The following is a 13,396-nucleotide window of genomic DNA, read 5'->3' as shown; positions in this document are numbered from 1 at the left end:
GACAAGTTTTTGATGGCTGTCTATGCTCTTCTGTGCAAGGCAACAGTGTTTCAAAGAAACAGTGAAATATTCCTCATGCTTTTCCTTTGGGGCTGGTGTAGAAATAAGAGCAAAGGATGCCACTGGGAGATACAAAAATAGAGGACTAAAAAAACCCATCTGTACATGATGTCAATAGAATTGCCATTAAATACAGCAGCACTTTCAGATTTTTCCTTTCTTTTTAAAGGCTAGTGCAAGGAAGATGACTCACCACTAGCAACGCAAACAAAATGACTCCGCAGCTCCAGACGTCTGCTTTCCTTCCATCATATTTTTCTCCCTGCGCAGCAATGACACACAGGTTCAAAAGACTGATCACTAGTAAATGAATTAATTATCCTTGAGGAATGAGAGAGGGGAGAATGGGAAACCCCACATTTCAGTTCAGCTACCTGCTTCTCAAGCTGGCTTTCCCGACTAGGAGGAAGCCACTACACAGCTGGCTAAATGAATTTTTGTGAACATCAGTTTGCAGTCTTATCTGGGATCTGTGAGGAAAGGCTCAGAAGTGGGAGCAGGGCAGGAATGGTTGACAATTCATACATTATCAGATCTGGCATTTAACCAGAATAACAGGTGCATTAAGGACATCAAGAAGGTGTGTTTCTCTGCCTGGTTCTTCAGGGAGCTTGCCACCAGTCACATGATTTGCAAACTCATAGTGTTGTCTGGACAGTCTCTCCTGTGTGCTTCCTGCTTGACTTTACAAGCAGAGACATGCTTTGGAAGAGGGCAATCCTGGGCACTGAAATCTTAGATACTTATTTTCAGAGGACAAAGGGAAAGCAGGGGGGAAGATATTGTTTAGTGGAAACCAGCATCACTGACAGTCAATCCCAGCTTTTCTACTGATGATGACAGCTACATGAGAGACAGGAAAGCTGAGGGGATGATGTCCCTTGGGCCAAAAGATCAAATTACGTCAGGCTCCTGTGCTTCTGTCTGATCACATGGTGCAAAGGTACTGTGAGAATAACATACAATTATTTCCCAATGTGGCTTGATTCAGGGCTGAGACAAACAAACAGAACTCTATTTAGGTTTCTTGTGTCCTTTTCTTTCCCTCTGCATTGGGCAGATTTCTTGTACAGAGGATCTATCTGTGTACTTGCAATGAGGGACACTTCAAAAAAAAGTATTTATGTACACTAATATTAACCAACTTACCCGGATGACTTCAGGACAAGCATAATGTGGTGATCTGAAAGACAAAATACAGTCAAATGAGCATGTAACAGCCTGAAATTTATGGTTATCTGCATTTCCATTTTGTTTAGTAGAACAATGATAGATTTGCTTACACAGAATACAAGTGTGCAAACCAGCCCATTTTTCCTTACCTCAACAAGAACATATTCTAAGAACAAGCTCAGAAAATGGTCAAGAACCAGCATAATTTAAAACTCTATGGCCCTATTATAAATTTCTTCATAGCAAGGAATGAAGGGAAGACAAGGCACATTCTATGAGTGTAAAATTCCAACTCTCTAATACCACCCTTTAACTTGGCCTTGTATCTAACTAAAAGGAGGGTCCACACTGCAAAGCCTGTTACAGGAAAAAAGACAGATGCATCCCCAAACCACATCTGGAATCTCTTCTGCTAAGATGATTCTCATTTACACCAGTGGTCACAAAAGCTGCCAATACAAGATGGCAACATGCCTTTTTGTTTTCTTTAAAAACACAAAAAAAGGATGGACAGTAGCACTATTACCTGGTTAAGTTAATATATTCTTTTCACATCCTTCTACCCATATATCTCTTGTTTGATTCCTGGCTGAGAAGAGTTAATTACTTCAACTTGCCAGGTAATAATTTTAATTCCTAAAGATTATAGCCATGGCTATTTATTTTATAGCCTTCATTAAAGTAACTTGACAAGTAAAAGGGATGCAAACTGTCTGAAACCCGTGTGCAAATCATGCTATTGTTTATACTGACACCTCCCAGCAGCCCCTGAGCCTGTCTTCATTTGTGCATGTGTTTCTTGTGACAAATGCAATCATGGCTGGGCAATACCTGTCTCACAAAGTAATGAGCAAACCAGAAGCACAGCGAGGTTAGCTTTGTGCTAGGATGCTATATTAATGCCCAGTGAGACAGCCCATTAATTGAATTTCCATACACACTACACTTATCTTGTGGCAAAATATCATCCCATGGGCACGGAATGCCCTGATTTGGTATCACAGCTTTTGGCAGAACGTGACAATAAACTCAGGGTACATTTGCGAGTGCAACTACCTTGACAGCAAAGCTTCCATGAGGAGAGAGAAATGCAGTTGATCCCTCACAAATTTCAGGAAAAGTAGAATTCAGCAGCTTCATCCAATATTTAATACAACACCAATCCTGGGCCCATTTAAGAGCTAGGCTGTTCACAGGTATTCTAACCAGTCTGCCTGCTCAGTAGTGCCTTAGTTCAGAACACATTTAAAAAATCTTGGTTCAAGACTCAAAACAGCTAATGAAAGCCAGAGCCTTGCTCAGAGAGCTGGCTAGAGCTGCTCATTGGAAGACCAGAAAGACAGTCTTGTGTCTAGTGGATAGGACAGGCTACCCAGGCTCTCTGTGTGGCTCTGACACTGACAGCCATGGAAACATGGACATGGTTATTTAACATTTTTAAAAGCTGCAGCTGGCCTGTTTGAAAAAGGTGACCAGAAACTCACTATGAGTCTACTCTTCTGACTAAAGCAAGAGCAATGCCACTGCAGCTTTCACACTACAAGAGAGAAAGTGAGGCCAGAGTGAGAAACTGAATTGCTTAATGTTATGTACAAGTTCCCAAACTTCCAAAATATATTGTTTCCTGTGAATTTGCCTCTTTACAGCAAACCAAGACCTGCACTACACCTATTTTTTCCAAAACCCAAAAGTCTAAACCACGAGAAGTCACAACGCTGGACTAACACATGATTTTGCAAACTTTTAGAAGACAAACTATTCTTGAGAGAATGCTTGACTAGTGATGTCGTCTTTTTTTTTTTTTTTTATATCTAACAGTGCTGTAGAGGGTACAGGCCACCCTAAGGCACACACAAACCACAGGTAAGGAGCAGCACCACAACTGGGACTGCAGCCCAAGCCTGACAAGTACAACTCTCACTAGTGCTGGACTGCTTACACAGAACACTGAAGGAGGGCAGTGTGGGAACTGTAGGGAACATAGTAATGCAACTGGAATTTGGAAAAAAAAAAAAAAAGAATGGTAGCAAAAAGAGCACAGGACTTCTATAGATCAAGGATATTTGCTCAGCTTAGTCACCTCAGGACAGAAAGGCCACTTTCTGTACATCACATTAGGTTTGGGAAATATATGGGGGGTAAAAGGAGTGCAGACACATTCCAGGTAACTGTCAAGCTCCCGTCACTTAGCATGGCTGAATTTCTTACTCTTGCATGTATTTTAGGTTCTGTGTCAGTCATGAACACACACTGTACATTACATGGCTATTACAGGTGGTGCCTGTGGCTGACCTAGAAACTTTAGCCAGACTTCTCAAATCCTGCATGGCATCCTGTACAGTTCAGCAATATCCTTCAATACAATCCTTTTTGGGTGGCAATGGCACTGGAGTGCACTGGAAGAGTTAGTATCTCAATTTGCAGAGTGCTCCTGAATTTTTATTTGTATTTTTATTATGACTCCAACAACGATCCCAACACTCTTAATTGTGGGTGCTGAGCAGTGCAACCACCTTGAAAGCCTCCTGTGCCAACATCCTTGAAAAGAAGAATATAAGTGTTGTGAAGAACTCAAGAGAGGTACATGGGTATTTATGTGTCCCACTAGCAAATGCCCTCGAAGTGCTGCCCTTCCTGAGGTCTGCTGAACTGCAGTGGAATGTGCCATAGATCTTCAAAGGCACCGCTGAAATTCTGCAAAAGTCTAAGAGTCTGGGTGGAGAAAATGTTATAATAAATCCTTTGAACAAGCTGGATTGATTTGATCATTCAACAGCTGCATTGCAACCGCCCAGAGAGCACAGGTTTCTGGCATTGCCATTCTGAATTCTTGCCAGCACACACTAGCTAGATATCTGCAGCATTATCTTGGCTAACAGCTTTAAAAGGGATCCTCCAGCCAGCCAGAATCCATAAAAACCTCATTTTCATGCTACCAATCACACAGCAACTTCAACTGCTATAAAGACAAAACTCAAATTTAATCAAAAATCTATTTATCTTTCTACAGAGTCATGAATATTTCTTTGGCTCTTATCACTAATTATTCAATATAGATGTGTCAAGAGCAACATCCCCTGTCTCTTCCCCTAGGCCACCTCCTCATCATTCTGCTACATCTCTGTGCAGCAAAAGCCCCAGTCTGCCCTTGATAACAAATAAATATATCGCTCAGCAAGATCAAGAAACAGTTGCTGCCTGCGGGTACCACTGCAAAAAAGCAGCAATGTTGGCAGTGTTTTTTTCCAGGGTGATGGGGATTTTCCAAGGCTAGTCTGCCCAGGGCAGGAAGGGCTCTCTGAATGGTCATTCACAGCTGTGACTCTAGGACACAATAATCTTAAGGATCGTAGGGGAACTTAGAGCATTTACATGGGATGTAAACCAGGGGAAATAAGAGAGCAATGGTGAAATCCAGGACAGCTCTGGACAGTTAAGTCAGGCATGCAGAAAGAAATGTATATATCCTTGACGTATCTTTTCTGAATTTCACCTGAGAAACTAGAAAAGTAGTTCTTGATCTGTGCACATCAAGATCTTGTGCAGATGCAGTGGATCTGAGACAACCAGGACCATATCTTCAGTGCAGGTGTGATGTGCCTGTGAGTTACAGGGTTTTTTATGTGGGTTAGAGAGACCTGCCCCGCGCACACACAAATCCGTTGGGCACATATGGTTTATCTGGGAACACACAGTTACTGCTTTGCCAGAGTTGATCAAGAAGGACAGTTTTTGCTATTATTTTTTTTATTATTATATTTATTCTTCAAGGCATGAAGTTACCTTAATACAGGATGTTGTACAGCTGCAAAGAAATCCTCACACATCTGGCTGTTTTTGCTGTTGCTGGATTCTAGAGTCCTTCTTTCCCCTCTCTTAATCACTGTCTCCAAGCTGGCTTTCAGAGGCAGGAGTTACCCACTAGAGTAAAAGGCTGCCTCTGCTTTCCCCCCATGCTGGGTAGCAAAGGGCTGAGATGAAGGGGAAAACCAGAAGAGTAGCAAAATAGATAAAGGGAATTCAGGAGAAGGACACGGGCATTCCAAGTAGAAAAAGTGACAGTGGCAGATCACAGAGAAAGGAAAGGCAGGGAGACACTAACGAAAGGTTCCAGCAGCAGTGGGTACTCAAGGCTGCAGTGAAGGCAGGAGCTGCAGGTAAGGCTGTAATTAAGGTAGTAGGTGTAGTTAAGGCTGACTGCTATATTGCCATTAAAGCTTCAACTCAGTCATTTACTTTTGGATGAGAAAACTCAGCATCTAGCCCTCAGCCATCTTACAACTGTTTATTCCTCTGTGCAATTAAATTTTTGGGGAATCTGCAAATCAATTCATTAATTATCAGTTCAAATTTTTAAATCATGGAACGTTTAAGAGGTTTTAATTTTAAAAATTAACCAGACCCTTGTATTAAAAGGGCATAAAGATTACCAAATTAGGTACCCAAAAGTTAAGAACTGGGAAAAAAAAAAAGGTTGAAAATGTTACACTGTGCTCTGCAGGTAAGTCAGGTAGATGTATAGCCAATGCCTCTTTTCTGCTTGTGACTGCCTCTTTCTACTTCTACTGTTGGGAAGTAGCAATGCGAGGGAACTTCAGTGTCAATAAGGACAAGCTTGCAAGCATGCAGCCGATTAACACATGGGAGAATCAAAATCTCTGTCCTTGCCAGAGAATCCTTCTGTGAAAGAAAATGAACAGGTGCCTTAAACTGAGATGTTCACAGGTTAATTACGAGTTGCATGTTCCCCAGTTTTCAGAATCACAGTGCTACACATCCAAGTTTAATTTCCAGCATTTATAAGCATGTGGAGCAGCAGGTGCAGTTGGTAGGCACTGTGCTCTCCCAGTAAAGGACTGTTATCAAGCACCAAGTATCCTGAGGTATTGGGCCCCAAGAGCATCAAACTGTACACTCAAAACTGGTTGACAATTTTGAGTTTCATTTTGCAGAATCATGTGTCCTCATAAAAATGGAGATAACCAGATCAATGTGGCAAACATAACATGAAAACAGTATAATTAATACTTGGAAACCTAAGACACAGTGATGAAATCCTACCTAGCATTCATAGCAAGGCTTGAATGCAGTGAGCAGAAGTTATAAATGGATCCATAAAATAAATGATGAGGAAAACCCAAACATTAAATAGCTGTTTACTCACAAAAACACACCATCCAATCATCAAATGAGGCAAAGATTTGTTGAAAAAAACCTGTACAAGCTTGTACTTAATGGGCATATCCTAATGTGCACAGGCTGAGTAAATGCTACACTGTCAAGCTGAAGAAAAGCACATCTTAAATTATCAGGGATTGATTTTGCAGAATCCAAGCTCTTTTAACATACCTTGTGATATATTACAGGTGATGCTGGTACCAATGGTCATTAATAAGGTTGTCTGGTATTTCCCATTATAATCCTCATTTTAAGTTCCTTGAAACTTACTATTAATTTAATAACAATTTTCCTTGCTTTTTGTCTGTCTCAGACTGGTTTCATGTATTTGTATGCATGCATTCTATGATTGGGCTGAAGCACTTCCACCATCTAAGTCTAATTTTAAATAAATGCTTTTGCATATTAAAAAAAAGAGAAAAATTTCTAGGATCCTCCCCTGCAAAGGGAAAACCTGAGTACTTATTTGCATTCTCTAGAAATCATATCATAGAAATATTGCATTTCACTAGAAAACTGCAATTTGCATTTACTAGCAGAAACTCTCTAGAGCATTAGGATCAAAATCCTACCTGCAGTGGCAACACTTCACAGAGTAATTTTTTTTATCTGAAACTCTGAGCTGCTGTGGGTGGGGTTACCACGTGGTGCCAAAACTAAAAACTAACTGAGTGCAAAACTTATGAAGTAGATCTAGGACTGGCAGCAATTGACTCACACAACCAGGTAATGAAAACTAGAGCTGGAACCTAGTAAAAAAGAGAAAACAATCTGGAATTTGGGCCAAATATGGAGCAGAAATGAATGGGACAAATCAGCTAGACTGTGGTACAAATCAGGAAGGAGATAGGAATGGAGTGCTGGAAATGGAAGCTATTGATGAGATGGGGTAAAAAGCACTAATTCTGGCATTTCCAAATTGAAGAGCTTAAATTTGCAACCCTAAGAATGACTGCTTAAGTTTTAGATATATGTACATGTTTATTATAAGGGGAAAAGAATACGTGCAGCATCATGTCATGTAATTAAAATCAGAAAGGGTGCTTGGACAAGGAGGTGTATCTGCCCTCTGAATTATCTCTTCACCACAGGTCTGCTGATACACCAACAACTTGCTAAGATGGAGAACTGAAGCAGAGAAGGGCAATGCATCTTGTCCTAGACCACCGTGAATGCCTTCAGCAGTGACAGAAATCAAGCTCAGATAACCTGAGACCTGAGGTTTAACCAAAAGGCACTCACTCTTCTTGCCTAGTGACAACACAGGATGGATTGGACAACCTCTCCAATTCTGAAACACTGCAAAGCAGCACGCCAGGAAGAATCACTGAGAAAGAGATGGGGAGTGTCTCTGCATGCCACTGCCTGGATGGGTAAAGAGGAAGAAGAGCTGAAGAAATCTAAAATAATAGAAACAGCAGCCTATCACATCTTTCTCTTCCTTCTTTGTCTGCTGTTAGCTGACAGACCCTCTCTGCTTCTGAAGGGATGAAGAGACTCACTGTGTTATTCTGGCATTTCAAGGACCATCTCTCCATAAGACTGCCTTGCAGGGCAATTTCTGCCATAGCAGAAATAGTCCTGCAGAGCCTACACACAGATCCTCTTCCCCTTAAGGGTCTAAAACCACTAAAAAGAACTACAGCATACTCCTCTGCACTGTGCACATGCAGGATTCACACAATACACGTTTCTATAATGTGGACTCGTTACAATCAAGGCTGAATGTGCAGTCTGCCAATAACAAATTATGTCAGTGAAACAGTAAGTCCATCCTTGCCTCATCCTACACAAACACATCTGGATAGAACTTTTATTGTGTCCTCCAGGTAGTCTGTCAGTGCTATCAGTGCTACAGAAAACCACGCAGGCCTAAGGAGTACCCCCTAGAAAACAGTGACTCTGAGATATGAATTACATCACTCCTCAGGCTACATGAGGCTACTCTTCATGATGCCAGTCAAGACTCTGCAGTGACCTGAAGGCTACCCAAACTTTGGACTAAACTTAGCAGTTCGCTTGCGATAGCAAAGAATTTTTGACTGCAGTCTCCCTGCTTCGCTGAACTGACAAAGTTAGCTGTATCACACAGCTCAACCCCATCTGAGCCTCCCACTCTGACTGACAGAAATACCTGGAGACTCCCTGCATGGCTGTCAATGGAAATGTTACAGTTTCATCTCATTATCAGTGTTCACAGTACGGAAAAGCCATTCTCAAAATTAACTTATGGGTGCGCAGAGGAGCATCTCATTAAAGCTCAATATCTCAGCCATGATTCACTCTGTTTTGCTCCTTTTCATGCTGGCTGAAAGTACCAACTACATGGGTAGGTAAAACTGTTGCCTTGCAAAGCTCTGAGACTGGCTACTGCATGTGCTCCAAGGGAAAGGGAGTCATAACTGGATTACCTTTCTCTGTGAACAGTGTGGCGTATTGTCATATATTCCTTCCTTCCTTCCTTCACCCCCAAAACCAAAGAGATCACACGACACCAGTATCAGCCATGCTGGGCTGCATGCCAGGAGAATTAATGAAGTGGTGTAATAGCTCACATGGAGGTCTAGTGATTGGCAACACACTTAAAATGCATCTGCAAGGCAGGAGATCATAGCGTTGCTGCTGTGTTCTGTTTATTACAGGCACATCTCTTCCGTTCCATTGATTTCTTTATTAGTGCATTTTAAGGCCACAATGTGGGGGCTGGATCTGCTTGAAGCATGCAGGTTTGAATTCCAGCACAGCTTCTGGGAAGGAAGCCTCCCTTTGAGACTCCAGACACGGATAACAGAGCTCGGTGCTAACAAGAACAAGAACCCTACCGAGAAGTTTCCGAGGAGTATGAAAAATCCTACAAGTCAATTGAGGCTGGGTTGGCTTTTATACCTCCTCTTTTTTTTTTTTTCTCATGGAAGGAAGTGGAACAATTTTCTCTAGAGAGTATAGAGGCTTTGTGGCAACTGCAGGGAGGACTGCATTTTATGATCTAGAGGGGAAGTCTGAAAGAAGCTGCAAGCAAGAGGTGTGCAGAATCACAGAATGGTCTGGATTGGAAGGGATCTTTAAAACTTAACTAATCCAATGCTCCTGCAATAAGCAGGGATATATTCAACTAGATCAAGTTTCTCAGAGCCCCATCCAACCAGACCTTGAATGTTTCCAGGGATGGGAAACATTCTACCATCTAAACCATCTACCATCTAAACAATCTACCATCTCTCTGGAAAACCTATTCAGTGTTTTACTACCCTCAATGTAAAAAACTTCTTCCTTGTATCTAATCCACATTGACCCTTTTTTAGCTTAAAACAACTATCCCTTGTCCTACCACAACAGGTCCTGCTTATAAAGTCTGTCCTCATCTTTTTTATAGTCCCCTTTTCAGTACTGAAAATTTGCAACAAGGTCTCCTGGAGCCTTTTCTCTCCAGACTGAATAACCCCAACTCTATCAGTCTGTCCTCAGGGAAGATGTTACAGCCCTGCAACCAGCTTCATGGCCTCCTCTGGGCCCACTCTAAGAGATTCATATCCTTCTTATGCTATGGATCCCCCAAAGTTGGATGCAGTGCAGGTCTCACCAGAGCAGAGCAAAGCAGAGCAGAGAGGCAGCATCCTCTCCCTCTCCCTGCTGGCCATGCTGTTTTGGATGCATCCCAGGACACGTTTGGCTTTCTGGGCTGCAAGTGTACATTGCTGTGTCACATCCAGCCTTTCATCCATCAGTACCCCCCAAGCCCTTCTCAGCAGCACTGCTCTGAATCCTTTAATTCCTCAGCCTGCATTGATGATACTGAGTGTCTCCCTACCCAAGTGCAGGGCCTTGTAGTAGACCTTGGCATCACAGCTCCTTGCTTTTCATCTGTTCTGCTAAGAACTCAAATCTTGACATGACATGGACAGGAGAGAACTGGCGGGTCTCAGTTTACTCACCAACCAGCATTCTATCATGTAATGAACTTCAAATACGTTTGCTATCCATTATTTATGACTTGGAAGGCAAAAGCTGGGACTGAGAGGCAGTGGCTGGGCTTTAGAGGGAACCACAATGGCTCCATGTCTACCTTGAACTGCCTTGGTCCAGAGAAGACACCAAAAAAACCCATGAAGTGTAACAGTTGAGGATGGGCCTGGGTTGAAGTCATCAGAATCACACTACCAATGGCCAAGAAAAATCAGTCTGCATGGGAGGAAGTGGAAATCTGCTGGTACTGTCTGGTTTCTGTGCTTGCTGTTAAAACAAATTAACACAGCTAAAAGCTGGTGTAGCGGTGCCAGGCTGCAGCAGCTCAGTGCAGCTGCTGCCCTTGCTACAGCTCAGTGCCACAGCCCCTGCACAGTACCTTGGCACTGGGAATCAGGGACCATGGTCCAGTGCTACCTCAAGGCAACTGAATTTGCATGGAAATGTCTTTAGACTACCCCTACAATACTCCTCCAGGCAGGCTTCTTTGTACCTGCATTCACGTCCTGCCTCTCATTGCAAAGGACGCGGCTTCCTCCCTGTCACTCCTGCATGAGACCTGGCAGAAGCAGTGCTGAGCATGAATACGAACAGCTGCATGCAGCAGACAGCCTACACAGGACATGCAAATTCCATTTAAGAACATTTTCCTACCCCTTAATATTTTGTCAAAGCCTCTTTTTAAAACAGTCAACCACTGCTTTCAATTCTCAAAAATTATATGGCCAGTTAATGCAAACACACCAGCATATGCAGATGAAGCCAAACCTGAAAGCCTTGATTTTTATATCCGTATGTGACACCTGCAGCGACCTGCTTTGCACTGTAAAGCACTAAATCCCCCGTCTTTCAGCTTCCTTCTACACTACATGTGTACATTTGTTTTGTACTACGTAAATATAAATTTATTGTCTTGCTGGGAAACACCAGTGCAGTGTGTAGGACTGCAGGCCTTTCTATAGATAACTTGTATATCTGGAATCGGCCCCTCAGTTTTGTAATATGCTTTGAGACACTCACCCACAACTGGTTTCTAACAAGCTGTCCCCAACCTGCAGCGATGCCATCCCGAAGTCTGCTATCCGGATGTTGTTCTTTTCATCCAGCAGTAGGTTCTCTGGTTTTAAGTCCCTGTGGCTGTAAAGAAAGGGTCAAAATGTAAATTAAATTATCCATAACAGCTTTCCCACTCCATGACTTGTTTTTGATCCAGAATAGCATCCAACCTGTTTTACTTTAATTAATTTAATTTGTTTTCCTGTCCCAGGCAGGAGAACACAAATATTCAAGATCCAATCCTTGCAGTATTCTAGACCATACCCCAGGTGCCCTCTCATGATGAATCCAAGGCCTGTGGTATCCTAACAGGAAAGCAACATCTTCAACTTCCAGTGAAACCAACACAACATGAAGGGGAAACTGAGGGAAATAGAAGGAGGAGAATTATATCCTGGATTTAGGGCTGGTATACTCTATCATATCACAGCTCCTTAAGGTAGGAAGCAAGACCATCAATATATTCTGTCAACAAGACGAGTGATATAAAGAGGAAAAACCTTCTTGATATAAATGCTACTGCAAAAAGCTCCGTATAAGACTTTGAAATAATTTTGGGTAATTAGCTCTGATGGAGAAATCCCTTCGACTCAGCAGTGCTTTTAACTGAGGGCGTCAGCAGCGAGAAGGAGAGACAGGATTCCCTCCTTTCCATCAAAACTTGATTCTCTTATTATCTGTCAACATAGCAAGAGCCAGGCAACCACGATCTTCATGATGGCAACTCCTGCTCCAAATCATATATTGACAAATTTATTAATTTCCACTGCTCACAGCCAAAACCACTGTGCGCCCATTAATTTATGTACTCAGGAGATTCTGTACAACTATAACATTCACTTGATTTTATATCCAAAGACAAAAATTTTGCAGAAAATTTGTGAGGAATGTGCCCTTTTTATTTGCAGCTCTTGGAAAGTCACAGAGATGAGAGAAGCACTTCAGGCTGACCAAAGAAAAAGCTCTTTTCTTGGTTTTGCTTATGAGTAGGCAAAATTACTCTGATAATAAAAGGTCTAAATAGCAGCACCCAAACAGGCAGGACTGCCAGCTTCTGTGGATAGGCAGAACACAAACTTGTGGGAAATCGACATCCAACAACACTGAGTGTCAGGCGAACAACACCCACTTGCAAAAACTTACAACTAAAAGCAGTTCCTCTGACCAGAAACTGAACTCAGCAAAAGAACCAGGTGTCAGAATAGTCAAGTGACACCAACCAAGAAAGGCAGGCCTATCTTTGTGCCATTTCGTCTTCACTTTTTAAAACATTCCTCTAATACTCCTCATGCATGCAAGTGTAATTCTATCCGTACAAAAATGTAAAGGTGGACAGTCTCTTCCCTCTCAGAGCAACATGAGCAGCATAACAAGGCCCTGGAAATTAGATCCTCTGATCTGAAGAGAAGAGGAATGATCGGTTAGAGACAACTTGTAAATAATGCAGGTAAATTCTATGTAAAACCAGAGCACACCGTAATAGGATACCTGGGGACTGTAACAATTATTTCCAAAGGAGACTCCCAACAAAACAGCACACATTCAAAGCAGTTACTTCACCCCACTGAGACCTATGATTTGTTCTCTCTTTCTTTTTAAAATTTAGTCTCCAATCTTGCACATGGGATCCACAAATAGGAGTAACCCTGTGTGTTACAATGGCCTTGTTAACAATGAGAAAACAAGCTTGTGGATAATAATTGTGATTCCGATTTGTGCACATTTAAATCCGAAAATGTGAAAGGTGCTTTATCCAATCTGTATTTCTCATAGAAATTCAAGGTTTGAGATAACAGAGGCAGAAGACTTGTTAGTTCTATAATAACCATCAAGATAGTCATAACTAGTTGACAAAAAATGCAGGAGATGAGTGACAAGGAAAGGTTCCAAAGGCAGCAAATGACCAGTTAATGGCCAGGAAAAGGACCCCTGAATGTCATCATCAAGGATCATCAACACCTGCCAA

General features: G+C 42.1%; 1 protein-coding gene across 12 annotated transcripts in view; it reads right to left on the bottom strand.

Annotated features, from left to right (window-relative positions):
* Positions 1–13,396, bottom strand: part of BRSK2 (BR serine/threonine kinase 2) — a 304,717-nt gene that overhangs the window by 71,411 nt on the left and 219,910 nt on the right. For all 12 annotated transcript variants that reach the window (XM_064425190.1, XM_064425188.1, XM_064425191.1 and 9 more), the window contains exons 5-7: positions 11,395–11,511; positions 1,210–1,243; positions 254–322 (exon numbers count right to left, since the gene is read on the bottom strand). In XM_064425190.1, the coding sequence (XP_064281260.1) occupies positions 254–322; positions 1,210–1,243; positions 11,395–11,511 (220 nt within the window). The remainder of the gene's footprint in view (positions 1–253; positions 323–1,209; positions 1,244–11,394; positions 11,512–13,396) is intronic.

This window comes from Passer domesticus, chromosome 6, assembly GCF_036417665.1.
Source record: "Passer domesticus isolate bPasDom1 chromosome 6, bPasDom1.hap1, whole genome shotgun sequence".
NCBI lineage: Eukaryota > Metazoa > Chordata > Aves > Passeriformes > Passeridae > Passer > Passer domesticus.
Note: the sequence above shows the minus strand (reverse complement) of the source record. Positions and strands in the feature narration are given on the sequence as shown.